Source organism: Agelaius tricolor, unplaced genomic scaffold (genome assembly GCF_023055355.1).
Source record: "Agelaius tricolor isolate 1412-34295 unplaced genomic scaffold, bAgeTri1.0.p SCAF_3, whole genome shotgun sequence".
Classification (NCBI taxonomy): domain Eukaryota; kingdom Metazoa; phylum Chordata; class Aves; order Passeriformes; family Icteridae; genus Agelaius; species Agelaius tricolor.
Window position 1 is genome coordinate 15,141,523 of NW_027269263.1, and position 26,824 is coordinate 15,168,346.

At 39.7% G+C, this 26,824-nt stretch overlaps 1 protein-coding gene across 2 annotated transcripts in view; it reads right to left on the reverse strand.

Moving 5' to 3' along the window:
• Window positions 1-26,824, reverse strand: part of SCUBE1 (signal peptide, CUB domain and EGF like domain containing 1) — a 192,937-nt gene that overhangs the window by 142,978 nt on the left and 23,135 nt on the right. For both annotated transcript variants that reach the window (XM_071422622.1, XM_071422621.1), the window contains exon 3: window positions 19,056-19,184. In XM_071422622.1, coding sequence (XP_071278723.1) covers window positions 19,056-19,184 — 129 coding nt within the window. The remainder of the gene's footprint in view (window positions 1-19,055; window positions 19,185-26,824) is intronic.

The window sequence follows — 26,824 nt, forward strand, 5'->3', positions numbered from 1 at the left end:
TTACAATCAAAACTCTTTAAAAGGATTTTCTATGAGGAATTTCTTCCAATTGTGTTCAATTGCTACTCTCAAAATTATTTTAGTATGCATTGATGAAGGACTTGAAGAAAGCAAACAGCTGGGATCTAGGACTACTCTACACCATACATATGCCTTGCAATGGATCTTGGCTTGATGATGCAGGATTTACACGTTCTCAGGTCTCAGTCCTGAGACTGGGTTAGGCTTTTTGGAGCACTTTGTATTACTGCAGTCTTAAAGGGCAGTATTGCTTACTATTCACCACACCAAGCAATCTATTGGACATGGATGCCTGGAAAATATTTACTGAATTCTTCACTTGGTAAACTTTCTTTCCAATAAAGTCACTTTATGATCAACCTATCAGTTCATTAATAACCCAGTTGAGAGAATAGCATAAAATAGTCTTCTGAAGTTATGCAAGAGAACTCCATTGACTCCAAGAAGCTCAAGCTTTGGTAGATCTGGCAGAGTAATTCCTTAATGTCTCTGAATTTTTTCAAATCTCACAAATGAAATACCTGCCCAAGGGCCTATTTCTTTTTTTCGTTGTGCAATTCTTATTCAGTACAGCTCAATTTATCCACCTGAAAGTGGAAACATTGGTAGTGCAACATGGATGAGACTGAATTTAGGACGAGATTTTCTAATGATTAAGTACCACATAAACACCAAAATAAGCAGTCAGATTTTCAACAAAGCTTTTTTTAGCTCCAGTTTTGCTGGCTCTCTACATGTCAAACATGGCTGTTGACTGTTTTGAAAAAAACTGAGAGTAGATTCTCAGGAGCTTTAATTGGTGCCAACTCTGTGTGACAGTTTATACCTGCACCCCAGGGCCTAACTCTGGAGATTTGAAAAAAGTCACTTATGGCATAAAAGTGACTCAAACACCTACTCTAAGCCCCAGCTAAACCCATATTAAAAACTTCTAAATTTATTAAGCACAAATACAAAGCTTACTTGGTTTATTACTCTATTCTTAATGAAACAGAATTTTTCTCTTATTTGAGCAATAGACAGGTCTTCTTTCATAAACTTTTACACAAAATCAGGTACCACTGATCATTCAGGATTGTCAGGAGACAATAATTCAGATTGTCTCTCTGACGATGGCAGCCTCAAGGTAGAAGGAACAAGCTTCCATTACTTTAAACTGGTGTATGGAAAGTCAAATCCATTTCCCAGCCTCCTTGTATGACAAAAGTTTCAGCTTGGTCTCCCCACCTGATAGTGTGCTGGTTCCTAAAGTACATTATCCAGTGCTCATAGGAGAGCTGAGTCCCAAAATCCAATTGATGCAGGAAGATTTCACCAAGTCTTTACAATCCAAACCCACTAAAGAATGTTAAATTATTCTCACCTGAGCTGAGCTCAGATGGTCATTCCACATGGCTACTCCAACCCTCATCCTCAAAAAGAGGATGAAGAACTAGTAGAGAGTGAACACACATCCTTAAGCCATCCTCTGTAATGCTCATCACAAAGAACTGTCCTGTGATTCTGTTTGCCAAAGACAACTGCTGCTGGAAGCACCTAGAAATAGCTCAGTTTCCACAGCTTTTAGCTGCTCCTTACCAGGACAAATAAACAGCTCAGATGACCACCAGCAAAAAAGCAAGAATTGCTGCTGCAGAATTTAGACCAGTGACAAACCTATGTTTGCAGGAAGAGGAGCCCCTGGACTTCAGAGTGCCCAGTCCTCATCAAGGACAACCAGGACTAGGGCAAGAGACAGCTCAGGGAAAGGCTGGGAAAGGAGAAGGATCTTTCAACAGAGACAGAGAGATAATGGCTGCATAAATACATACATATGTAGCTATATCTATATCTCTATATCAGAAGCATTATGCAAATGAATGCAGATTTCAATTTGCATAAGACCTCTAGCTTTTTGGCCCACTGCCTTCATATAATCAAACTCGTGTTCTGTACCTTAGTAAGATGAGATCCTCTGGAGAGTGGTAGTGTGGAACAGTATCAAAGGGTAGGAAATATTACAGTTGATAAAGATGAATGTTTTATGTATTAAATAAACAAATGTTTTCAGTTTCTCATTTAATTTATCTGATGAATTTTTCAAATTAACTTCACTGGTGTTTCACCCTGATCTGGCACAGAGCTTCCTGCAGTGTTTGGACTAAAGCAGCTCTTTCAGCAAAGTGTCCTGTTTGGATACCATGGAGGGAGAAAGGTCTGCTAAGGGTACCTGAAACCAAAACCACAAGCAGGAAGACACAGAAGTGGAAACACTACACAGAGTCAGTGCCAGGAACAGTATGTCCACTGTTTTCTTCCTCTCCTGATCTTCTCTTCCTTCCTTCTGACATTTTTATGTCAGCATTTTGATGAACACTTAAGACCCTCAGAAATCTGAGTCTTCAAAATCACCAAAGCATTTGGGAACCATAGTAAAATGTACTTGCTGTTGCACCAAGACTTCCAAAAACAAGATTTTGACTCATGATCTAAGGAGCTGATCCTGCTATTTTTTTTCCTCTAAGCTAATCTTAGAAACTTTTGGAAGATATCTCTAAGATGCCTATTTAACCAGTGCAAAACATCGTGACAGAGAGATGAAGAACTGATAGCAATACTGCAGACTTGACACAAATGTTAGCAACAAAACACCACTTGGGATATTTTGCATTTGTAAGGGAAAAGATTAGCAACCACAGGTTTGGAAAATGTAAGTGCCTGGTTCTGGAATTTAAAATCATTATATTCTGAATATTTCTAGTCCGAAAGCTGGCTGAAAGTCTAAATAAAATTTTAAAAAATCACAGTGTTGGATTTACTACAGTCATAATTATACCAAAATCACACCTAGCCTAGCATCTCTGACACTGTCCTTGTAGCTTATACTCAGGAGAAGACTGTAAAGATGGGACAATACCATTGCAGACATGTTCTCCCAGGTTTCAGCATCACACACCTATCAATTCTCCTAAATCACTTCCTAGACTATTGTCCTGCTGGGTCTTTCCTGTGTAATTTCTCTAATCTCCAATGAGCCCAACATGATGGGCTCATGTTGGGCTCATTGGAGATTAGAGAAATCGCTTTTGTTTATTTCTAAAATGCTGCTTCCTAGTCTGGATGAATGCCCCCAGATTCCATTATTGTGAGAAAGAGTAAATATTCATTCACTACTTGCTTTTTCTGCATTTTTCTTCATCTTACAAATCCTCCCTAGCCTCGTACTGTCTCTCTCATCTATTCTGAACCCTGAAGCACAGCAATACACAAATAAGATAATCACAGAAACAATTCAAATGACTTCAGTATATCATGTTTAAAACAAAATGTGCTCATTTCTGTGAGTTAACCTTTAATGACAGCAGCATTTGGAACACGCTCTTCTCACTTCTCTAATCCTCCAAGTACCGTGATGCTCTGTTGGAGTGGGTGTCTTGGAAGATGGGATCTCAAGATACCCATGTAAGCCCAAAGAGCAAATCTGGCATGTAGGAGTGGTATCAGATCAGAGGCTGCAGGCAGGTGCTCCTGCTGGAACGCTCCTACAAGCAGTGACACGCTGTGAAGGTAGGGAGGGTGATCCCTTGCAGCAGCTGAGGGGGCCATGGAAACAAGAATCACTGCTAATTGCAAGAGCTGCCAAACCATCTTCATATGAGCACGCAGGGAGGAGTATTAGAGGCAAGAGACATTGCTACCTATGTACACAGCATTTCTATCTCCAGCAGATCTGAAATCAGACTTCATGAAAAATTTAAAAGCTGGGCCTGAATTCTCTATTATTTGCACAAGGCTAGATTCTACTTTTGTCCCCTCCTTTCAGAAACTGAAAAATCTGGTGAAGAAAAGGAGAAAGAGCACCACAGCCCTGAATTCAATGCTTCATTCACTCCCACCGTTGCAAAAATACTCACTAGAGCCCTTGGTGAAAAAAGATGCACTTGCAGAAGAGGGATCCTACAGTAGTCAATGTTTACTGAACTAGACATAAAAAACGCCCCCCAAACCAACAAAAAGTGTGCAAAACTACCTTTCCCCAAGAAATAAAGCACATTTTGCAGATGGGAGACATAAAGAAACAATCACAAGAATGCTCTTGGGTGATGAATACTACAATCATTCTAAAGTAACTGATGACTTAATTGATCCCTAGAACCACTCTTTTCATATGTACAAGGACAGAACACTTAAAGTGATGGCTGTGATCTGTCCTGGAGAATTCAGTCTTCTAATGGGTTACAATCACCTATCCACTCCCACTCAGCACCCACTGACTGGGCATCTTGTTTGCCCGAACAACCTGAAAAGGATGCTTCAAATCTTTTCTGTAGTTATTTTCTGACACACAGTGGAATGTCTTAAATTTCACAGTAGGCAAACACGGCGTAAATGCCGCTGCAAGAGACTTCTTTGCTCTGTACAGCCTAGGAAACACACACGTAACTCCCAGTTCAACTCTGCTGCATGTGATTGCTGCCCACTTGCTGAGCTGAAGGTAACAGCCCCATGGATATTGTGTGGATGTTGCATCAAGTTCAACTCTCTTGATGTAGTTTGTCCTTTCTTAACCAACTGGGCACCACTCTCTCTCCCTCCTCTTAAGACACCAAAACCATTTTCACAGCTTTTAGCATTTCCAAAATAAACATCCAAATCCCTGAATGTGACAGTTGTAGCTTCTATGCTTTCACAGGTGGCCTCCTGACAACAGTGCCTAAACTCAAAAAAGTTCCTGCTCAATTATTTGTTCATGTTACCCACTCTTTTGATTCAGGCTTTAAGACGATTGTGTGTGAATTTGATCACGCTTCTTTTCATCTGTGCCATTGTCCAGGGAATGCCAGCGGCCTCCAGCTAGGCATGAAGCTCTTCTGTGAGGCACAGACATCCACAGTTCCATTAGTATAAGTTTGCAGTTCCCACAGACATCTAGTTGTTATGAGTAGAAAAGTTGTCCATTTTTTTTAAAGGTTGCAAAGCTAACAGGTTTAACCAATTGCTGCTAAGTGGGAGTTTTAACTATTTGTTGTTAATAATTTCATGTTGTAATCACCTTGGGAGTTTTAACTATTTGTTGTTAATAATTTCATGTTGTAATCACCTATAGTTAATAGTTTTTCTATAATTACCTGTTGTTGATAGTTAGAAATCCCTCTTTGTTGAGTATCACCCTGCTGCTTCCTGGAAAATGGCACCCGGGACTGTGAGGAGGAGGTGACATCGGGCTGGTATGCAAATGTAGAAACACCTCACCAAATCTAGCAGGAAAAACCCCTAAAACAAGGAGCCACCATGGAATTAAGAGATCTAAGTGATGTCTACAGGTGAAGAATGGAATCTAGCGTCTGCTAAGACCCTTTTTACCTTTCACCCTAAGCGGAGATGTTGGCTAGAAAGACAACCCTGAACACCAAACAGAGAAACTTTGCAATTTTTGGTGTTCTTGTGAGGATGGAAACCCCAGCTGTGCCTGCATACCTGTGGACATACCTACACTTGCTCCTTTTCCTTCTCTGAATCGCTCCAGGGAGCAGCGACAGTGTGTGCATGGCCCATCGGTTCTCCCCACCCGAGCTGATTTTTAATAAAGGCATTAAAAAGGAGAAAGATCTCCTGCCCTATTTAGTAGGCACTCCAAGTGGCAAATGCTGGATTAACATTACTCCATAAACCAGTGGAGGGAAGCTAATTACAGATACAAACAAGCAGCAGTCCTGATCAATTGAAGGAAAAATTTGAGATAAGTAAATTATTTAGTCTATTATCATATGCCCCATTGTCTTTTTCCTCAGCATCATTAACTGCTGCAGGCTGAACTGAACTATCCTTCTTCCAGGATAATTACTGCTTATATCTGCTTCCTTTTACATTTACTTATAGACCCTACCAAGATTAGAAAAATCTGGTTTGGGTTAACTCAAAACTGCTTGTTGTTTTTCTTGTTGTATTGTTATTATTGCCTCAATAATGAAAAAAGATTTTTTCTTTTGGGGTAAACAAACCATGAAACTTGACATGGAAAGTGAGACAGTATCTCCGTCTCAAGTTGGTAAGATTTTCCAGGTCTATTGCACATGAAGTACTTCCTTCCTGAGCTCTGGTAATAAGAGCCTAGAAAATGGCTAGATTAAAGATTTTTGTTGTTACCTGTCAGTAACACAGTTAGGGGCCTCTCTAGAGTCAGATGAGTGATTTTAACCTCAACACTGCAGCACCCAGTAGGCTATGAAGTCATTCTCATGCTCTATATGGACAATACTTGAGGTCCATGAAAAATGGAAGAAATGGGAGAGTGTCAAGCACAACTTTCAATACAGTGTAATGAGAACTATAGCAGGAGTAGAAAAAGACTGGCTTATTCAGGTGAATTGGCATAATCAGACACATATCTACTCATTAAACTTTTGGGGAACAGAAAAATGCTGAAATCCTTCCTGTAGGTCATATCAAAACAATTACATTTTCCTGAAAGTATCTCCACTGGCGAAAACTGTTTTATATACACAGCCTCAGTTTCTGAATAGTTTCAGAGAATGAATGCTTCCTTTGGCACAAAATGTTTGAGCAAATGAGCATTTTTGCCGCCTGGGAAATGAGTTCAGCATTTCCACTCTCCTAAACATGAGCAACACAAATCTCAGCATTTAGAACAAATATGTTCTCTGATTTCTCTGGACAGAAATATCTGGAACATATTTAAGATCTTACAGCAAATAGTAATTATTTTCTTAATATTAAATGGCAACACTAGCTTACTACTCAACCCAGCTGTTCTATATCACACGGTACAAAGCTTGACTGGTTGGTTGGGGTTTTTTTGACTACCTGGGTTTAAGAAAACAGTTGGACACCTGTGCACCAGCTAAGCAGCAGCCACCCATTAGAACATGGAAGCTACAGTAAGTTGTGTTAGTACTAAGCAACTCAACAGATGGACACATCAGCCACATTCACCTCTTATAAAGCGAGACCAACATTGCCCTGAGCTGGGAATTACCAATGAAAAGCAACAACAGTCAAAAAACCTGACTTCAGGAACATCATATTTATGTAGAGAAGGCAAGAATTTAGTAAGTTTGGAGCTGGCTTGGTAGTGTACAGCCAACACAAACAAAGAACTCAAAATAAATAAAAACAAATAACCACCTTAACTCCACCTTCCCTGTAAAATTCACCAGACCTGCATATTCTTTTTGCCAGCACTCGGGAACACATAAATGGATTTCTCTAACAGCTATATAACACCATGCAATTTTTTAAGGAAAAACCGTAAGAATTCTGGAGATCATGCAACCTCTCTGCTCAGGCAGGGTCATCCTCGAGCATATTACTCAGGATTGTGTCCACATGGCTTTTGAGGGTCTTCCATGGAAGGAGACTCCACATCCTCTCTGGGCTGCCAGCGCTCAGTTGCCTGCATAGTAAAGAAGTTTTTCCTGATGTTCCTCATGGAACACTTCCTGTGTTTCAGTTTCTGCCCATTGACTCTCATCCTGCTGTTTGGCACACTGAGAAGAACCTGGCTTCCAGCTCTTGTCAGGACACCCTCCATGCAGATACTGACAGACATTGCTAAGATCCTCTTTTGGTCATCTCTTCTCCAGGCTAAACAGGCCCAGCTCTCTCAGCCTCTCTTCATACAAGAGATTTCTAGTACCCTGATCATCTCCACAGCCCTCTGCTGGACCCAATCCAACAGATTCTTGCATGTAAATGAATCTGTAAATTACAGGAACAATGCAGAGCTTTCTACAGGCATTCCACTGGAAGCTTTCTTACCTTTTACTCTGAGATACCTAATATTGGTTGTACAGACCCTTAAATCAGAGGGGAAACTATTTACATGTTAAAGCAAATGGACTGACCATCTACTGACAAATTCTGCCACTTGAAAGCCCTGAGGTCCAACTCAAACAGTATGTGTGAAATGATGAAGTGGACACTTGCTGGAATCTACTCAAAGCAAAACTCAGTCCTTGCCTGGGGTATTCATGTAATTTCAGAGCACAAGAATGAGTACTCACATTCTTTCAATGTGCAGTCATTAACAGCCTGAGCCTGTGGTCCACTCAGGTTTTATAGACTAGAGGAGATCTTCAAGTTATTTTTAAAATGACTAAAATCAAGTCTCTTAGACTTCCCTAACATGTTCATACAGGAAGTTTAGGAGTTTTTTGTAAGTACTGAACAGCATTTGGTGACATATAGCCACTCTCAGGCCTACTTAAGAAAGCACTGCAGTTGTACAGGCAGCAAGATACCATGATTTGTACCTGTTGTGCACATAGAAATTTTGATGCACTGGGACCAGAGTGCTTAGCATCTTATTTAACAAGCCCTATAAGACTGGTCACACACTACAAATCCAACCCCCCTATATCCTTAGTTGGGTCCAGACCCCTTTCATTGCTGTCATACTCATAACTTTTCTGGAATTTCTGATTAATTTCAGAAGCAATTTCTTAATTATGCCTTCAAAATAATAACACAAATAATTAAATAGTTTCTCTACTTTTTCAAACATTATTGCTCCAAACTATGGCACAATTTATGTAACAAAATGTATTTTCATATACAGAAACATAGAACAGATAGGGTTGGCAGGAACACCTGGAGATCATCTAGCCCAATACCCCTAGAGCAGGTTGCACAGGATTATGTCCAGGTAGGTTTTGAATCTCTCCAGAGAAGGAGACTTCACAGCCTCTCTGGGAAGCCAGTTCCAGTGCTCTGTCATTCTCACAGTAAAGAAGTTTTTCCTTACATCAAGGAGACTTCATGTGTTTCAGTTTGTGCCCCTTGTCCTTGAAGATATTTGTGTGCATTTATAAGATCCTCTCTCAGTCATGTCTTCCCCCATTTGGTTCCTCACAGGAGAGATGCTCCTGCCCCCTCATCATCTATACAGCCCTTTGCTGGCCCCACTCCAGGAGCTCCATGTCTCTCCTGTCCTGAGGAGCCCAGAGCTGGACACGGCTCTCCAGATATGCCTCCCAGGGCCGGGCAGAGGGGTAGGATCACTCCCTGAGCTGCTGACAATGCTCTTCCTGATGCTCCCCAGGATTCCACTGGGTATTCCACCTCCTTGCCCTCAGGACACTGCTGGCTTGGGAATATTTCAGTGTCCACCACGACCCCCAGGTCCTTCTCCTCAGAGATGCTCTACAGGAGATCACCCCAGCCTGTCCTGGTACCTGGGGTTGTCCTGCCCAGGTGAAGGACCCTGACCTTGCCTTCGCTGAACTTTGTTGGGTTCCTCTCTGCCCAGTTCCCCAGCCTGCCTGAGTTTCACAGAATGACAGCATCTTCTGGTGTGCCAGGGCACTCCTTCCTGTTTTGTATCATCAGCAAATGTGCTGATACATCTCCCCTTCACCCAGGGCCTGATGAGTAAGAGGAACAATACTGGGGCCAGTCCTGACCCCTGGGGTACAGGCCTCCAGCCAGGCCTGGCACTGCTGCTCTGCTATTCAGGCAGTTCTCAAAGCACCTCACAGCCCACTTAACCAACCTGCCCTCCTGAGCTCACCCACAAGGATCTTGTGGGGGACAGTCAAAAGCCTTTGTGAAGTCAAGGCAGAGAACACCCACTGTTCTCCCTCATCTCCAGCCCATCATTCCATCACAGCAGGCTATCCAACTAGTCAAGTGTGATTTCCCCTTGAAGAATCCATGATATAAACAAAGGGATCACCCTCAGCAGCTTTGCAGATGGCACCAAGCTGAGGGTGCAGTGACAATCCAGAGGGATCTGGACAAGCTCGAGCAGTGACCCATGGGAATCTCATGAGGTTTAACCAGACCAAGTGCTGGTGCTACCCCTGTCTTGGGCACATCCCTGTGTGTGATGAATCCAGGCAGGGCATGAGCAGAGGGAGCAGCCCTGGCTGAAGGACTTGGGGCTGCTGTGGGTGAGAGCTGGCCCTGCCCCAACCCAGAGCCCCCCTGTGCTGGGCTGCACCCAGAGCCCCAGGGCAGCAGGGCAGGGGGGATTCTGCCCCTCTGCCCCTCTCTGCTGAGCCCCCTCTGCAGGGCTGCATCCAGCCCTGGGCCCAGCACAGGAAGCACAGGGAGCTGCTGGAGCCAGGCCAGAGCAGGGACACCAAGGGGATCAGAGGGATGGAGCAGCTCTGCTGGGAGGAAAGGCTGAGGGAATTGGGATTGTTCAGCCTGGAGAAGAGAAGGGTGCAGGAAAAACTCATTGTGGCCTTCCAGTAGCTGACGTGAGCCTACAAGAAAGTGAGAAAGGGGCTTTTTACAAGTACATAGGTCAAGAGAAAATGGCTTTAAGCTAAAGGAGGGTAGATTTAGATTTGAAATTCGGAAGAAACTTTTCCCTGTGAGGGTGGAGAGGTCCTGGCACAGGTTGCCCAGAGAAGCTGTGGCTGCCTAATCCCTACAAGTGTCCAAGGCCAGGTTGGAGGGGCTTGGAGCATAGTGGAAGGTGTCCCTGCCCATGGCAGGGGGTGGAACTGAATGATCTTGAGGGTCCCTTCCAACCCAAACCATTCTGTGATTTTATGACTTTTTTCCTCCACATGCTCAGAGATAACATCCAGGATGAGCTGTTCCATCACCTTTCCAGGAATGGTGAGGCTGACTGAACTGTAGTTTCCTGAGTCTTCCTTCTCGCCTTTTTTGAAGACTTGAGTGAATTGTTTCTAATAATTTCTTTCCACATCTCATAAGGCCTCTTAATAATAAATTTTGCTTTAATCTCAAACATTGCAAATTCTCTAAACAATCATTCTTGTAAAAGTATGTCCAGTGACTTTTTAATGAGTAATTATTATTATTTTGATGTTAGCTACAGTCATCAAAAAAGTCATATTAAAACATGCTGCCATCAACTACTCCATGTTCCTCCCTGCTCCTCTTTTATGCAAAACTACGTCTTCTGCTCTGATCCAACTCCAGTAAGAAACGGAATATTTTGAGATGCTTGAAAAGGAACTGGACTGAAGTCTGCAGAAGGTAATGAAAGCAGTAAAAACAAGCCTCTACCTTAGTTTTGTAGTTGGATCCATACTTTCAAGTTTGCACACTGAAGTCAAAAGAATAATGTAAAGATGCAGAAATTCATGAAGAGTGTTAGACAGCAAAGGCAGGGCACTGTGGAAATCTGAGACACTAAAATCTACTTAGCAAGAAATTCACTACCAACCTTTCATCTAGAACTCATTCCTACTGGAAAAGAGTTAGGTCTCATTTTATAATACAGTCAGCAACTATGTGGCAGATATTCTTTGTGATGTTTATTGACTATATAAATCATATTGTTTATCATAAATCAACACTGCCAAGTTCTGACTGCATTCTAAGCATAGCTCCTCTTTGAAATCAGGGATCTGATGACTTCTTTGTCTGATGTCTTTATGTAATCCATATGAATTCAGTGTTTCAACTGGACCTATGTAGTTTCTAGGACTCAAAAAGGCACCATTCCTTTAGGGAGGGCTTGAATGCCATACACACCTGACACACCCATTAGAGGCTGGAATCCTGCACCCTAAGTTGAACACACATTCTCCCTTGGTTTAAGTAAGCACTAAACACGATGCAGCTCCCTAAACTTTGATAAATTCAACATTTTTATAGTTTTTCCATTAAGGTATACATCAATAGAGGCCACGCTGACTCAGAAATTTGCTATTATGAGAAAGTTAAAACGAATTAACAAAAGACACAAAAGTAACACAAATGAGGTAAAGCAGTAAGGATGCAGTATCTCTGAGCTTGTTGAGCTCACTATCTAGATAATCTACAGCCATATCAAACTAACTAAGAGCATCCATATGGGATATAACTTACACATATTAGCTTCACGCTCTAAGCTGCTTATTCTTTACTTTCCTGAGTGTTCCATGTAGAGAAATCTTTGCTGTGATTGATTACCTCCTCCAGGGAGTAAGTATTGGAAAAAAAGAAGAAAAAGGCTCAGACAACAAGAAGACTTGCAGAAACAAGAGACTGAGATTGATGTTGCTGTCACACAGCTCCCAGTTTCCTAATTTATTATGACAGTCTGAGAATCTAACTTCATAGCTGACAGCCACCAAGATTTATTCTACACTTTTGATTATTTCCCCATACCTAACAAAAAAGCTTTGGTCTATGCTGATTTATACTCTCACTTGTTTTGGTACTTTTCAGATCACATTGGCTTAAGAAAGCAAACATACAGCAAATTAACATGTAAAGAAAGTTATATCCCATTTGAACTCCAAAGATAATTGTGGGGTGACCAAACATTAGAGTACTTTTAAAGGAGGAAATTTTACACAGAAATAGAAAAGGCAAGATAAGGAAAGCAGAGTGTTGAGATCCCAGTTTTGGAGAGGGCTGGATACCAATGACCTTTCCATTAATCACCAAGAGAATTCCAGACTTTTACTGGATGTTGGAAGATCATCAGAACTCAGATGTTATAATCCCATCTTGAAAGAGAGATTTAATTTAGTTTTCTGCCTGCCTGCTACCATTCGGCACCTTGGAGACTTTCAGAAGATGCAGGCAGCCAAGTAACAAAAGTAAATGCATGTATACAGAAGTTGTATGTAAACATCTAATAGAGAATTGTCTCTAGAACATTAACATCCCAGTTATCCATATTTTCTCAGCACCTACTCATCAGTCAGCACAAACTGCAGAATAGCAATATGTATTCTAAAATCTGACTCATACTACTGTACCACGAAGACTGGATACTTTAAATTGCTGTGATGAATCACAGCTGTTATTAATCTCATGTACAGACCAAACAAGACTGGTAAAATATCTGAAACCAGGAATATGGTAAAAATCAGTTTGCTGAAGAAATGTATCAGAAAACAAATTTCTTTGTCACTTAGGCTTGCATATGAAAACCAAAGAACTTCAAAAAATGTTTTCAAGTTTTTCATTCTGCAAGAACACATTTGTCACTACAAGGCAGTCTGCTGTGCAATTTGTAGCATGGATTTGTGTGAATGTGCTCACTGCAGCTTGTCTTGGGAAGGTTCAGTAGCTGAATACCAGAAGCTCCCCTCATCTTAAGGCTCTTACTACACCCCAAGGACCTGATCACTGCCTGTCATCTTTTACAGAAAGGCAGAGCTCACAAGAGTTTAAAACATGCAGATAAATGTGCTGATAAACCTTGCATTCCAACTTGTCTATAAATATATATTTTATATATTCCCATTCCCATCTTGTGGTTTGGACCCCTCACAGTTAGAACAGCTCCTTGCTACTCAACTACTGAGACCTGATTTGGGGTCTGGCCTGCTTCTCTTAAGAAATAAACCACCTCCAAGTCCCAAAATCCTGTTCAAGTAAAAGTCTGGAAATGAGTAAGAACTTTAAGATTTAGATTATTAACCTTCTTTAGAAAAATACCATAATTTTACATTTGTTTTAATAAAAAATGAGGAGTTATAAAAAGAAGGCTACTGGGTATATTCAACCTTCCTCCATCTGCCAATGGGCTTGGAATTAATAACCAGGAAAATCTGGAAGACAGTTTATGACTGATAATATTATTAGAGGACCTGCTATAATGTGCTAGAGAGGGACAACACATAACTGTCAGCTCACCTAGTAGTCTTCAGGAACTAGGAAAGAAGGGCAAGGAAAACTGGAAGATGGCCAAGAAAATGAACCATTTTTCAGCTCCTCTTTAAAATATTTTTATGAAACTAAAAACAACTTTGCAAAAGCTGTTTAGTTTCATATTAAAAAGTTTAATAAAAAAAATCTATTTGAACTGTCGGGAAACGTAAAGAAAAATAAACATCAGGAATACCAGCATTTGCTTGGACTTTAAGCAAGCAACGATTGTGCACAGCTGTCAGAGGAAGAAGAAAAATACAGCTAAATTAAAAGGAAGACACTGATCTCCTTAATCATACCAGTAATTGCGCAATCCTGAGTTATGTGATACTTCTGGACAAGATACATCTGGTAGCTTTAGGAATGATTTCTCACACATTTGCAAACTCCCCTCCCACTTCAGATGAGGCACAATCCCAAGTCGCAGTGTGTATGTTTGAACAACAGGATAGGAACAGGTAGAATTTAATTTCTAATGGGTTTGGGTTTATTTTGGGAAAAAAACCCCAAAAACATAGAACCCTGGAACATTTACTGAAAAATGATTGAATCATATGATGTGATATACATACATTTAAAAGTTGGACTCGATGATCTAAAGGTTAAACTCAATGATCTTGGAGGGCTTTTCCAATCTAAATGATTCTGAGATTCTATGCATATAGTAATGTTAGTTTTTTCATCTGAGTCAGATTGCAGATTACTACCACCCAGCCAAGAATTAAACCTCCATGCCAGGGTTAAACCTCTTCTCTTTTAAAGTAAGCCAAGAGATTTTAAAGGAGTACTTCAAGACAGGCACTTGGGTTTAGATCTTAACCTCAGACCTTAGAAGAAACGAAATTGTGTGACTTCAAACATGAAATTTTATACTTGTTTGAGATCCCAAGGTCTATTTTATAACAGGCATCTCAAGGCCTGTGCCTCATCAGCTCCTGGTTCATCTCAGAAGTTTCTCTTTTAGCTGCAGGCTTCCAAATGCCTGGCTGGAATTGCTGCTTCGCTGCACCTACCAGAGCTGGCAAATCAATACCACTCCTGAAGCAGGTTCAGATGCTCCAGGGAAAGTGCCACCACTCCTTTCCCACAGGGGTTTCCATGTGACTTAGCCACTTTGTCAAGAGATGCAAAGACCATCTGACAACAGACAAATAAAAAGCTAATTTCCATTATTCAGGTTGGAAAATCAAGCCTTCTGCCCAAAGCACCTTCAAGGTTGTGGACACAGCCAGGACTTTGCTATTCAATTCACAGCTGACATTGTGCCTGTGTCTGCCACACTCGTGTCTGCTCAGCTCCTGCAGAGAGCTCCATGGAACTTGTCACACACACTAGGAATTGCACTTCTGTCCCGATTTCTGACCAGAATTTCCCTCTGCTTCCCAGGATTCTTCTCAATCAGACAAATAATTAGCTCCTGAAGAACCATAAGCTATATTGAATCATCAAAACCTACTTTTATAGTTATCTGCAGGAGGTCACACATACAAAAGAATCAATTGAGATATCATATTACAGGTGTCCAAACTTAGTAATTGGTATTTTTCTGTAGGAGAAACCAAAGCTACACAGACTACTTGAAATAAAATCAGGGATGCAGAAGGGTAAGGATTCTATTCCTGCCTGTGGTGTAGACCTTGTGTGAAGACTGAGAAGTAACTTAATCTGTTTGCCTGGTTACTAATCTATAAAACAATGAAAATTTTATTTCATTTCCTTACAGGACTTTCTGAGGACAATTTTATTACTATTTACAAGGCATTAAGACATGTTCCTACAGCAATTAATACCACAGAAAAACCTTTAAATAAAATAAGTATGTCTCTGAATACAATAATTTTTTTGTCCATGCTGTTTTGCATCTTTTTTGATACTTTCTACGAAGAATTTGCAACCATCTTTAGTATGCTTACTATAAAGCAGAGAACTTAATAGAACCTATCCTAATCTTTAAAAAAAGGAAGAGTTAGGATGTGTGCAGCCTGGCAGCAAGAATTGCTTATGCAAAAAAGCAATGCTTATTCCCCATTTTAAAAAGTGACTATCACAAATCAGACCTCAGGAGAAAGAAAATATGAAAAAACCCCAAACAACACACAAAAAGGAGAGAAAGCAGGTGGTAGCTATTCTCATTTACGTCAAAACAGATAAGCATTATAAAACTCCTCAGATTTGTATTTCATGTACAAGAAGGGAAATCCTATTTCAAACCTACTGTATGACACCAAATACTAGTCTTACATCCACTGAGCAGAATATAGAGCAATTTTTGAGAAAAAACTACTCAAGGGAATACAGAAAATGTTTATTTTTAGCTAGACAAGGATATCATCGCAGGAAGGGAGGGAGGGAGGCAGGAAGGGAGGGAGGGAGGGAGGGAGGGAGGGAGGGAGGGAGGGAGGGAGGGAGGGAGGGAGGAAGGAAGGAAGGAAGGAAGGAAGGAAGGAAGGAAGGAAGGAAGGAAGGAAGGAAGGAAGGAAGGAAGGAAGGAAGGAAGGAAGGAAGGAAGGAAGGAAGGAAGGAAGGAAGGAAGGAAGGAAGGAAATGTTGGAGGAAGAACTCAGGAAAAAGCACTTAACTTGTCCACAGCATCCGCTGTAACTGAATACTCCAAGTTTGCTATTTATAAAGAAGATTTTAGTCATCTTGCTGTACTGATGTTATTAGAAAGACATTCAGTGAAGATTTATGAAGGAATGTAAACCCTGTCAAGAAGAGATGGCTTAACAACTTGCAGAGACCACAGCCAAGTAAGAAATGTAGAAATCCTGATGTCAAAGAAGATATGCAGAAGTTCTGATGAAATATTTTTCATTATAAGAAAGGTGAAAAACATTGATACTAATCTTGTGAAGCATTCTTTGTCTCCATAAAATCCATGAAAAATGACTGGTTTCTCAAAAAGCAAGAACAGATGGAAACTAGTGGACTCACCAAAACTTCAATTCCTTTCAACGCCTAATTTCATCATGGTGAAAAAGAAAATATTTGGAATAAGCAAACCAATCCCCAAACATTATAGAAATCCTAATTTAAATTTGTTTGTGCAATACAGGGTTTGTTTTTGATTTGAGACCTCACTGCAACCTCTTACTGCATTTACATATTTCTGGTAGCATAAGAGAAGGGAAATAAAGCTGATCAAGAAGGGAAGGGATTAGAATGTCCCCCTTTTCAAAAACTGATACTCTACTAATGGAAACCACTAGGCTGTCACAACAGTCAGTATAACTGACAATGCCAGCAACTAGGTGGGGTGCAAATAATGGCAGAAAAATGCCATCCAAAAAAAAAGTTCTCTCTTTTCTAGCAATGGTGTCCCAAATCTGAGTCAGCACACAACAAACAGCCATAGCAAGATTGGCATGGTCATTGTCACAATTGAAATCTTCAGTCTAAAACCTTACAAGCAGACATGCTGGCCCTCACTAAAATCATTCATATTTCAAAGAAGGCAGGCAGGAAGGCAGGCAGGCAGGAAGGCAGGCAGGAAGGAAGGCAGGCAGGAAGGAAGGCAGGCAGGAAGGCAGGCAGGCAGGAAGGAAGGAAGGAAGGAAGGAAGGAAGGAAGAGGGAACGTGCCTTGATTCCCTTTTCAGTGTCTGTAAGTAAAACCAAATATTTTACTAAGACATGCTAAAGACCATTTATTAGTTGCAGACACAACCTCCCCAGTCCATGGTCTCAAAATCAGAAAGACAATTGTGACCTCTTTTAGTGTCCTATGGTTGTACATTGGGAGAAAGGGAGCTCTTTGCTATTATTCCCAATGTAGTCACCTGTTTGTATTTTTGTTGGCCTTTTTTTCTTAATTAAAAAAAAACCACACAAAAAAAAAATCAAGTGGCTGGATATAAATTAATGAAAATGTAATTAGAAATGTGACTATCTCTGTAGATTTAGCCTCTTCATTTCATGACCAGAGAGCAATAACACAGACAGCAGGTCCAAAAAAAGTCCCACAGATCTCCTCAATGGCTCATCATTGATCAGGTCACTCCTTTTGCTGTTCATTGTTCAAAAGAGTTTTTTCCCTACTATAATGGAAGTTGTTTGGACAAAGTTGAAACTAGCAAGCTGTTTGAAACAACACATATGCACAGTTATTTGAATTCCAAATATTTGAACTATTTGATTATGTCTGTGTTCTGTTTTAGTAAGAATTTATGAATATTAGAATAAATAGAGCTTTTCTTTATTTTTTAAATTAATGTCTGGCTGCTCTTTGTATGAGAAATACCTCTTGCACCATTAATCATTTGACCACCTCAGGCTGAGGCAAATAAATCTATTTTAGTCTGTTCTATTACAAATGAAATTTGGAAGTTTGAGTAAAAACCCCTGTCGATGGTCAGGATATATAATCCATCTGAACAAATATTACTCTGTTTGAAAATAAATGCAGTACAAAATACATCTACTGAAAGGCTAATCAAATCCTTGCCCTGAAATCCTAGTTCTTTCATAGCTTCAGTTAGTGCAGACTGGTGATACTGGACTTCAATATTTCTGGTTTGCTGCCTCATTTCTTGAATTTAATTGAAAATATCTCAGTTTTTATTAAAGTAGAGCTGCTGCTGACCCAGAGAAAAATATCCCTTTTACACACTGTTTTATAAACATCACCTTGAAATTAACTTAGGACTGTACCAAAATGTGGTCATTGCATTTATATTGGGAATAGTGAGAAAGAGTCTCTAAGCAAAAAATGACCAACAAGTAAGAAGCTATGGGAAACTGGACATAGAAGTGTAGGTTCATTTCCAGGCAACTGGTGTGAGGAATTTCATAATAAGAACATATACCTATGTAACTCTAGGACAAACCCACCCTATTTGAACCAGAGCAATGGCCATGAATCAAAAATACAGATCCCCAAATCCTCAGACTGCTGAAGCAATGAAGATCCTGCACTGGGCTTTCACAGTCAGTGGACAGTGTCCCTCCAGTTATTAGTGATTAGTGTTTCTTCTGCCTTGTTTCATTGTCCAAGTATTCCTTCCTGGCTTACTTGTACTTCTAACATTCCGTAATTTATGTTCATATACCATATCCCAGAACTGTACTGCCTGAAAATGGGAAAAAGGGGAGGGAAAGCTCTAAAGATATGACTGAGATGACAAAAGTTGGAAGAAACAGACAAAATATATCTCAGTATATGTAATATATTTAACAGATTACTTTTCTTGAAGAAGAAGCCCAAGCACCGAGCACAGGCTTTGGGGGTCAGGGTTTTCCTCAGCAATATTAAACATGGGCATTTTGCTTTGAGCATGTCGAGATTAAGAGTGACAGCTGAAAGGGTCTGACCTAAATCACAGTGGGGCCAACACACAGGTTTGAATGTATTCATTGTGACCTGGATCAAGTCTTTACTGAAGAAGCGCCAGGTGATAAAATGCAGAAAACAGATCAGGCCTTCTTGCCACAGCCATGAAATGAAAGTTTCTTGCATTCACCACTTACCAAGACAGTTGTGGCCATCGTGGGCTAACATGAATCCATCATAGCACGTACACCTGTAGTTGCCTGGAATGTTGATACACTCATGGACACAACCCCCATTGTAGAAGTCATTTTCACACTCATCGATATCTAAAACACAAGAGGGGAGAAAAAAAACTTTTGTAAAACGAGAATTCTAACAATACAGAAAAAATTCTCCAAATGAGCATGTTTTTTCAAATATGCCCATCCCTAATCTTTCTTTTAGGCTCATTTTGCCTACTTCAACACATGGTCAGGGACTGAATATATCAGGGTCATATTTGTCTGAAAAGCAGCAAGCCAATGTATAGAACACTCTTTCACAAAATAATTGGAGTATCATCACAGTAAACAATGATACGTTGTCAAAAATAAAAAAAGGAACACTTGATTTTGCTACACTTTATATTTAAAATGTAGTTTTTATCTTCTGGCTTCAATATAATCAAGCAAGGAATGAATCCTTTGACTTGTAACAACTATGAGAAGCATAGTATTAATATGGCATGAGACAAAAGTATGCCTTTTATAACAAATAAACTATAATCATCTGTATTAATCACATGCAACCAGAACCACAAAAATGTCGGTATTTTCTTCTCAGAAGATATGATAGAGTTGTTTGGGGTTTTTTCACACTGGCCTGTATCTTAAAGAGGATCATAAAAGATGAGAGATGAATTCTGCTTCAATTACAAACAATCCTGTCATGATCTTCCCTCCCTCATACAAAAAAAAAACAACTCATTCTAGAAAAAGTAAACTTTCTTCTTTCTACAAACTGTATTTTGGCTTATACATGGAACATCAGTATTACAGTCACTCTTGTGAATAATTAAGTGGTACACATCAACCAACTAAAAATACCTAAATAATTAAAGATAGCCTCATGGCTTGATAAGTACCAGGTCTAAATTTGTGTTGTGCTAGACCAAAAACCACAGCTAATCTCCCTAAGTTAGGCAGCACGTGATAAACAGATAAAGTTATTATTTTAGAAAACCACCTGTTAGAATATCAGAGTTACCCCAGCATTACATTTCAAATGTGCCTTCCATTGCAGAGGTGATTGACATTTTTCTAAATTAGGTTAATATTCACATAGATTTTCTCTCTCTTTTTTTTCACCTTTTAAAAGCACTCCACGAAAAGCTCTTGCTACCTGGTATCACACCCAGATGGAATCCAAAGAGGACAAGGTGGTCTGGGCAAAATCAGACCCATCTGAAGAACCACCTCAGACTCAGCCACTCAGTGCCTTCACCACTTCTGGTGCTTGGATTGAGAATGGCTGGGTTTGTCCCTCCTAACACAATCCGTGAGAGCAGGGACAGGCTTTTCCCAAGTTCTGTTGCAAGTCTTCTCCCTCATGTTGGCCTCTCCCAAAAATCTACCTTAAACTCAGAATTTTCCAACTCTCCATCCACCTGCCTCAACAACTTTGAAGTCCCCCTTGTACAACCTTCTCAGCAGCTTGAAAAGGGAATGACAGGCTTGGTTTTATTTGCAAAACCAGCTGGCTATTTCGTAACTCAGCATTTGGCACCATAGCAATACCAGAAATAGGAAGCTGGAGAAATGATCTTCAAACCAAAATACAAGCTGCTGCTTAAAGGTAAATTTCCTAGTCTTTAAAGCACTGCTCTTTTTCTGAAGGTTCTCATTCTTTACTAACAATTTCCATCCATGAGCTGTACAAGTGCCCACTCAGCACAGCCTGTGGTTGTGCTCTACCTTCCAAGTCCAGTATGAGAGCAAAAAGAGAAATCTATGATTTTTATTGAAAACAAGAATGAGCAAGTCAAGTGCTCATCCCAAACAACCTGCAATGCAGTCTCTGAGAAGCTGCTCTCATTAGGCCACAGCTCTGTGTGCCTGGGTACATATTCCCAAAATGTTACAGTCTGCGTTCCACTTAGGAGAAATTTGCACCTTCCACAACCATTCATGAATATTTCCAGAAACTTCTTGCTGTTCCCTACAGGCTACAGAGACAAAAAGAGAGCTCTACAATAATGCCATGTTTTAACAGGCCAAGTCAATACTCAAAAAGCATCTAACAGGATTTTGATGGCAGGTGTTTCAGGTGTTCCCCTCAGGACACTCAGAAAAAATGACATCTTCATTTCAAGGTTTGCTCTTAACTTTTATCCAGCGATGAGTCTTTTCAGAAGAGGGCATTCAGAAGAAGCTGTTACCACCTGTAATGTTCCTCAGCATCAGACTGCCAAGGGTTGAGCAATTAATTCCATTTTTTTTTCAAACAATGAACCAAACAGTACTATTTGTTTAAATAAGCAGTAGGGGAGCTTTCAAAAGGGAAAAAAATACCAAAGAAATGGGAAGCCTTTTGAATGACTGCCCCTTATATAACAGCTATTTCTAAAAAGCTGTACTGTGATTAGCAGCACAAAGTGATGATGCAATACAAATACTTGAGTTTTGGAAAAGGTAATGCAATAGATACAGAAACCACAAAAATAGCAAAAGAAACAGATACTTTTCATCTCATTCTCTTAGGAGTTCAAGTCACAATTAATATTGCAAAAGGATTGGAATATTATTTCTCCCTTTTGCAGCCCAATAGCTGGAATTTCTATCTCCAGCATGGCTAGCAAAAAAACCAAGGGGCTAAGACTGGTGTATTTACATTTCCCAAAAAACCAAAGCAAAAACACACCAAAAAAACCCCAGCCCCTCTCTCCCCCTTAAAACCCCAAACAAACAAACAAACAAACAAACAAAACCCAAACAAGAAAACCTCATAAGAACATGCACAAAGCCTACAAAGTCCAAATGTTGAACATTTATGAAGCTCCAACTGCCAAGAGAAATGCAAGCAATGTGACCACCACTCCATCTTCTCTTTTACCTGGAGGAAGACATTCTTTAAAGAATGCCTCAGTGTGCAACAGCTGTAATTTATGGACAGAATACTACATCTGACATGACAGAATACAGCTTCCTTAGTAAGCTTCATATAGAGTAAAAGTAATAGGAGTATATTCAATCACATAAAACCTGCAGCCTTGCTCTTCATTTTTTCTATTATAAGCCTCAAAATTCGCAGGGGCCATCTGTGTTCATTTCCTTTTGAGTAGGTCATATCCTATCATTCTTTTTTTCCTATAATTGATAGAATTGGGTGTTAATCAAAACCTCAACTCTAAACACCCCTGCTTTCTCTGCTAATTTTATAGCTTCAACTATCCTTAGCATTTTTAGCATTTGATCTCTTAATATTGTCTTTCATCATGCAGGAATTACCATAACAAAAACAAAAACCAAAACCAAGACGAAAAAAATACATGTAGGTATTCAGCCATGAAATTGTGATGGATGCAGGTGCATCTACTGATGAATTTGCAAGGTTTCTCAAAGAGAAACCCAAAGTTTTGTGTACACTGGCAAAATATTTATAAAGTCTTCAATTCCTTAAATTCCAGCTGTTCAGATGGGGAACTCTTGGGGTGTTTAGTGAAGAAATCACCTTAAAAGAGAATTGCGGTATTTCCACTCCAAGAGAAATTAAATCCATGTGGTACTACAATGGCAGGAATTGTGGTAGTCTCAGACAAGAATTAAATGCACCAAAATGATTAAGAAGGTGTAGAGAAATTTTCAGTACTGACACAACCTGCCAAGAACCCATTTGAGCTTAGTGTATTCAAAAAAGACAGCACCTCCCAATCCCAGGGCTGGATGTAAGGACATCCTCAGATGCTGGCAAAAGAATTTTGATCATCTCTTTCTGGAACTAGTTCAGAAAAATCTCAAAAATCCACTGCTTGTTTCAAAAGTTTTAAAGTAAAAAAATGATCAGGAAAGAAGAGGTAAAAAGAAACTTGCTTACTTGGGTGTACTAATAACTGTAGTGGTTCAGCTATTTACCAGGGTGTAAGAGGCTTGGAAACTCCATCCTAATTCTTTCTGGAAAGCAGAGGTGAACCTCTTTGTTACCATCTGGAAATAACTCTTTGAGCACATCCCTAGGGAACACAGCCATGCTCTTCTACTGCCCTCCTCAAGGAGCAGTGGTGTTACTTAAAGAACACCCACTCTATGAGACTGCAGTTATTATGCAATGCAAGCATCTAAGAACTTCTAAAAAATACTCTAGACGAGTATCTGAGGATGTGTTACCATGAGGATGTGCTCTCATTTACAGTCCTTGTATTTCAGTTATAGGAAGAGAATTTGAATTTGTTTTAAGTAACCTGATTCTTTTTAGTTTGATGGGACTTGTATTTCCCTTATACATAATGGGGTTAATTCTTCTTCGTTATTAGAGGTGAAATTTACACTGCCCCATGATTGGTTTAATTTGTGTATTCTGCCACAAAGAGATGGAACTCTCATAAGCCTCACAATGCCACCTTGCAGAGAAGCATCTCTTCCAGAAGCACATATAACTATGAAATGTTCAAAATAAAACAAGAATCAAACTCTTTTGCTTCCCATATCACAGTATTTCAGTTTTCTGTTACAGCAAAGAATAGAAGACACATCAGCATGCAATAACTAATGTCCACAAGACAAACCAAACTGTAAAAAAAACGAGGAAGTTGCAAAATGCCTGGTTCCCATTTTGTCTAAACATTTTCAGCACTGTCATTAATTGACTGAGTGCTAATCATCTTTTCCAAGCAGTAGCAGCTCTCCTAGAAGGTGGCACAGAATTTATGCCAAGAAAGTAAAAAGTCTACCTCCAGAAAAATTAATTCCCACTCTTCATTGCATCACTTGAAATTAATTAAGTTCCTGAATGTCCAAAAATGTGTGTTCCAACATATGCAACAAACTTTGTCAGCACAGCTACAGATCATCATGGGCACAGCTACTGAAATCAAAGCAAATGCCTGCATGGATTTGATGAATTTTGGATGAATGTCACAGCTAAACTGTCACAAGAAGCCTTATGGCTATTAACATGCAAAAGGAAGAATGACTGAGGCCTGGAAGTCAATGAGCCAAATTCAGTGTTTAGTATGGAATTCCACAGATTTCTGTAGAAAATGGGAAAGTGTGCATTGACACAATTTTTATCTTGGCATCTGTCAAGGCCACAGATCCCAACACTCACAATGCAACAGAAGATGTTCAAAATAGGCGTGGGATTGAACAAAATCTGTGTCCATTTTAAAGTATTTCTTGACTAGCAATATAAGGGCAAGATCTGGAGCTAATTTAGTAAACAAAAACTTCAATTGACTTTGAATGGAGTAATTTATGTGCTTGAACATTTTAAAACAAATAGCCAAAGAAAGCTGTCTGCCCACATCAACTTCTAATTTACAGAACCACAAACAAAAGCGATTGTGCAGGTATATTATGCAGATGTAGAATTTCTCATAAAGAAGCTGGATCCATTAAATAGCTAGAAAAAGAAATATTAAAATCTTTGTAAGTACATCTTGATGCCTGAAGCCATGTATTTCTCCAGTATCTAAAGAAAGAAAATTTTGATATTCATCTTCCTTTATCTAATTGCTTTAAGGAAAATACTGCCAAAAAGGCACCGTGGAGACAGTAAATAACATTGCCCTTACAAACTTGACAGGAAAGAAACTGTGTTTTACCTTCTTGCTTGAAAAGGGGTTCCTGCTAGCCCCTACCAAGGGCAAAGCACACCAGATGCAAAATTCTCTTTTATCAGTTGCCTTCTGCTAAAAAATGCCCTCCTACAGCTCTGCAACAGCAGTATCTTGCCTGCTTTTCCACAACTCTTATGCAGCAAAGAACACTGCAAGGTGCTGGAGCCCATATTTCCATGTAGTACTATTTTTCACTTTTATGGCTTCTCTACTAAGAGCTTTCAAAAAGATGTTATTGATTCTTTATCGAGTTTTGGTCACTGTTCCTCCTAGGGCTAATGCACTATCCTCAAATTCACAGAAAAATACAGGGAAAAAAGGCCCATTCTTAGGTTCTAAATCCCACACAACTAAGAAGATTTACAGTGCAGAACTGTCTTCCTCACTGCATAGCTTCATGCAAGCTTGATCTCAGATGCTTGTGAAAGAAAGTAACCTTGTAAAATCCAAAGATAAAACAGCCTGAGATGAAAACCCAATTCTACAATTATTGCCACTGGCTTAGTGAAGCCAGGAAGACATATTTTCTGGGATTCACAGTAGAGAGATACGTAAGACAGGATCAGCACTGAAATTTTTTGTTCCCATTTCCAATTCAGAGCAAACAGCAATGTAGCACTGTCTCCACTGCTTTAAAGGAAACAAGCAGAAGTGAAGTTACATGCACACTGACAAGAATTACAAACAAGTTCAAATCCTGGATCACAGTCAGATCAGCATCTTTTTTTTCTTCATAATTGGGTTTGAGACTGAAAAAGGCATGAAAATAAGTAAAAATTACATGGGAATTGTCACATTTTTATATATATTCTTTGGCAGAGTCTACATTTAATGTACGTTCAGCAGATATACATCACACTCTGGACAACCTGAACCTAAGGCATTTGTATTTCCCATATCAAGTTGCAATTTCCTTAAGAAGGGAACCAGTTTCAGATCCAAAGGCCAGAATAAAAGCTCAAGCATAGGTTAAAGACCATTCTGGTAAAGTGCAGGTGAAAATTGCCAGAAGTTGGGCTCTCAGGGAAACACCCAACCTGAGCAATATTACTAAACACATTAGATTCTTACAAAGAGTTTAGCATCAGCACATTTCCACACATTTCAAGTCTGCTCTAGTCTTAAAATTTGCAAAATATGACCAAAGAATGAAGAATTGGGTGGGAAAATGTGATCAATTATCAATTTAACTAAATCTGACCTGATGAAATAGCATTTCCATCTGTTTTGTGGCATTGGAATTCATCATCTACTCCAAGTCCAAATTTTATGAGAATATATTGACATACCAAGACTCTCAATATTTCTACTCCTAAAAACCCCTTCACCTCCAGAGAAAAATCCATTTTTGAAAATCTCTTTCCATGAAATGCTTGTTAAATCACTTTTTCTAGAAAACAAATTATTTGTTACATCTGGCCCTTCCTGCAATACTTTATTTTTTGACTCATAAACGTTAACATCTTTATTCTTTAGATGCTGTGACCTTGTAAATGTTACAATCTAATGAATCAGAGGAACACAGAGTGCAGTTTTTACAGCTTTCAAGTTGCTATGATGTTTTCAAGACGCTTGTGCCAAAGAAAACTGTAAAATTTGATAGCCATTAGGGCTTCTCTAAGAGGCAAGGTCAAGAGTGGGCAGGCTGGGAGCAGGGTAAATTCAGAAAGAGCAGCCGGATGTTTCTCGGTGGAGAAGGAAAAAGAACAGGTACAATATGTTGTTTAACATGAGGTTTTTTCAGTGTAAATCCCTCAAGAGCCTTTCCACTATGGGTACTGCCTCTCCCATGTTTTTCCCATTAGTGCGTCCACAAAGAAAAAAAAAATCAATTTTACAACTTCCTTCAAAAATGTCACAAGCCCCTATTTCCCAGTATTAAACTGGCAATAAAATGAAAAGGCCATGCCAGTTTAGTGGACATGATTTGGATACAATCTGTGGTATTGTTGTGCTGTTTTTCTGGAAGCTATTTCATCCAGTTTCCAGAAAAGATCAAGTACTCTGCAGCAGTTTTGTTTCCTTTCCTTCTGTGATGGCTAAACACAAAGTTCATCATGTTTTATCTCTTGCTAAAGTATTGTCTGAAAGAAGTGGGGTGAAATGCAATACAAACCAACTATGTAAAGCTATGTCCAGCTGATTAAACAAGAC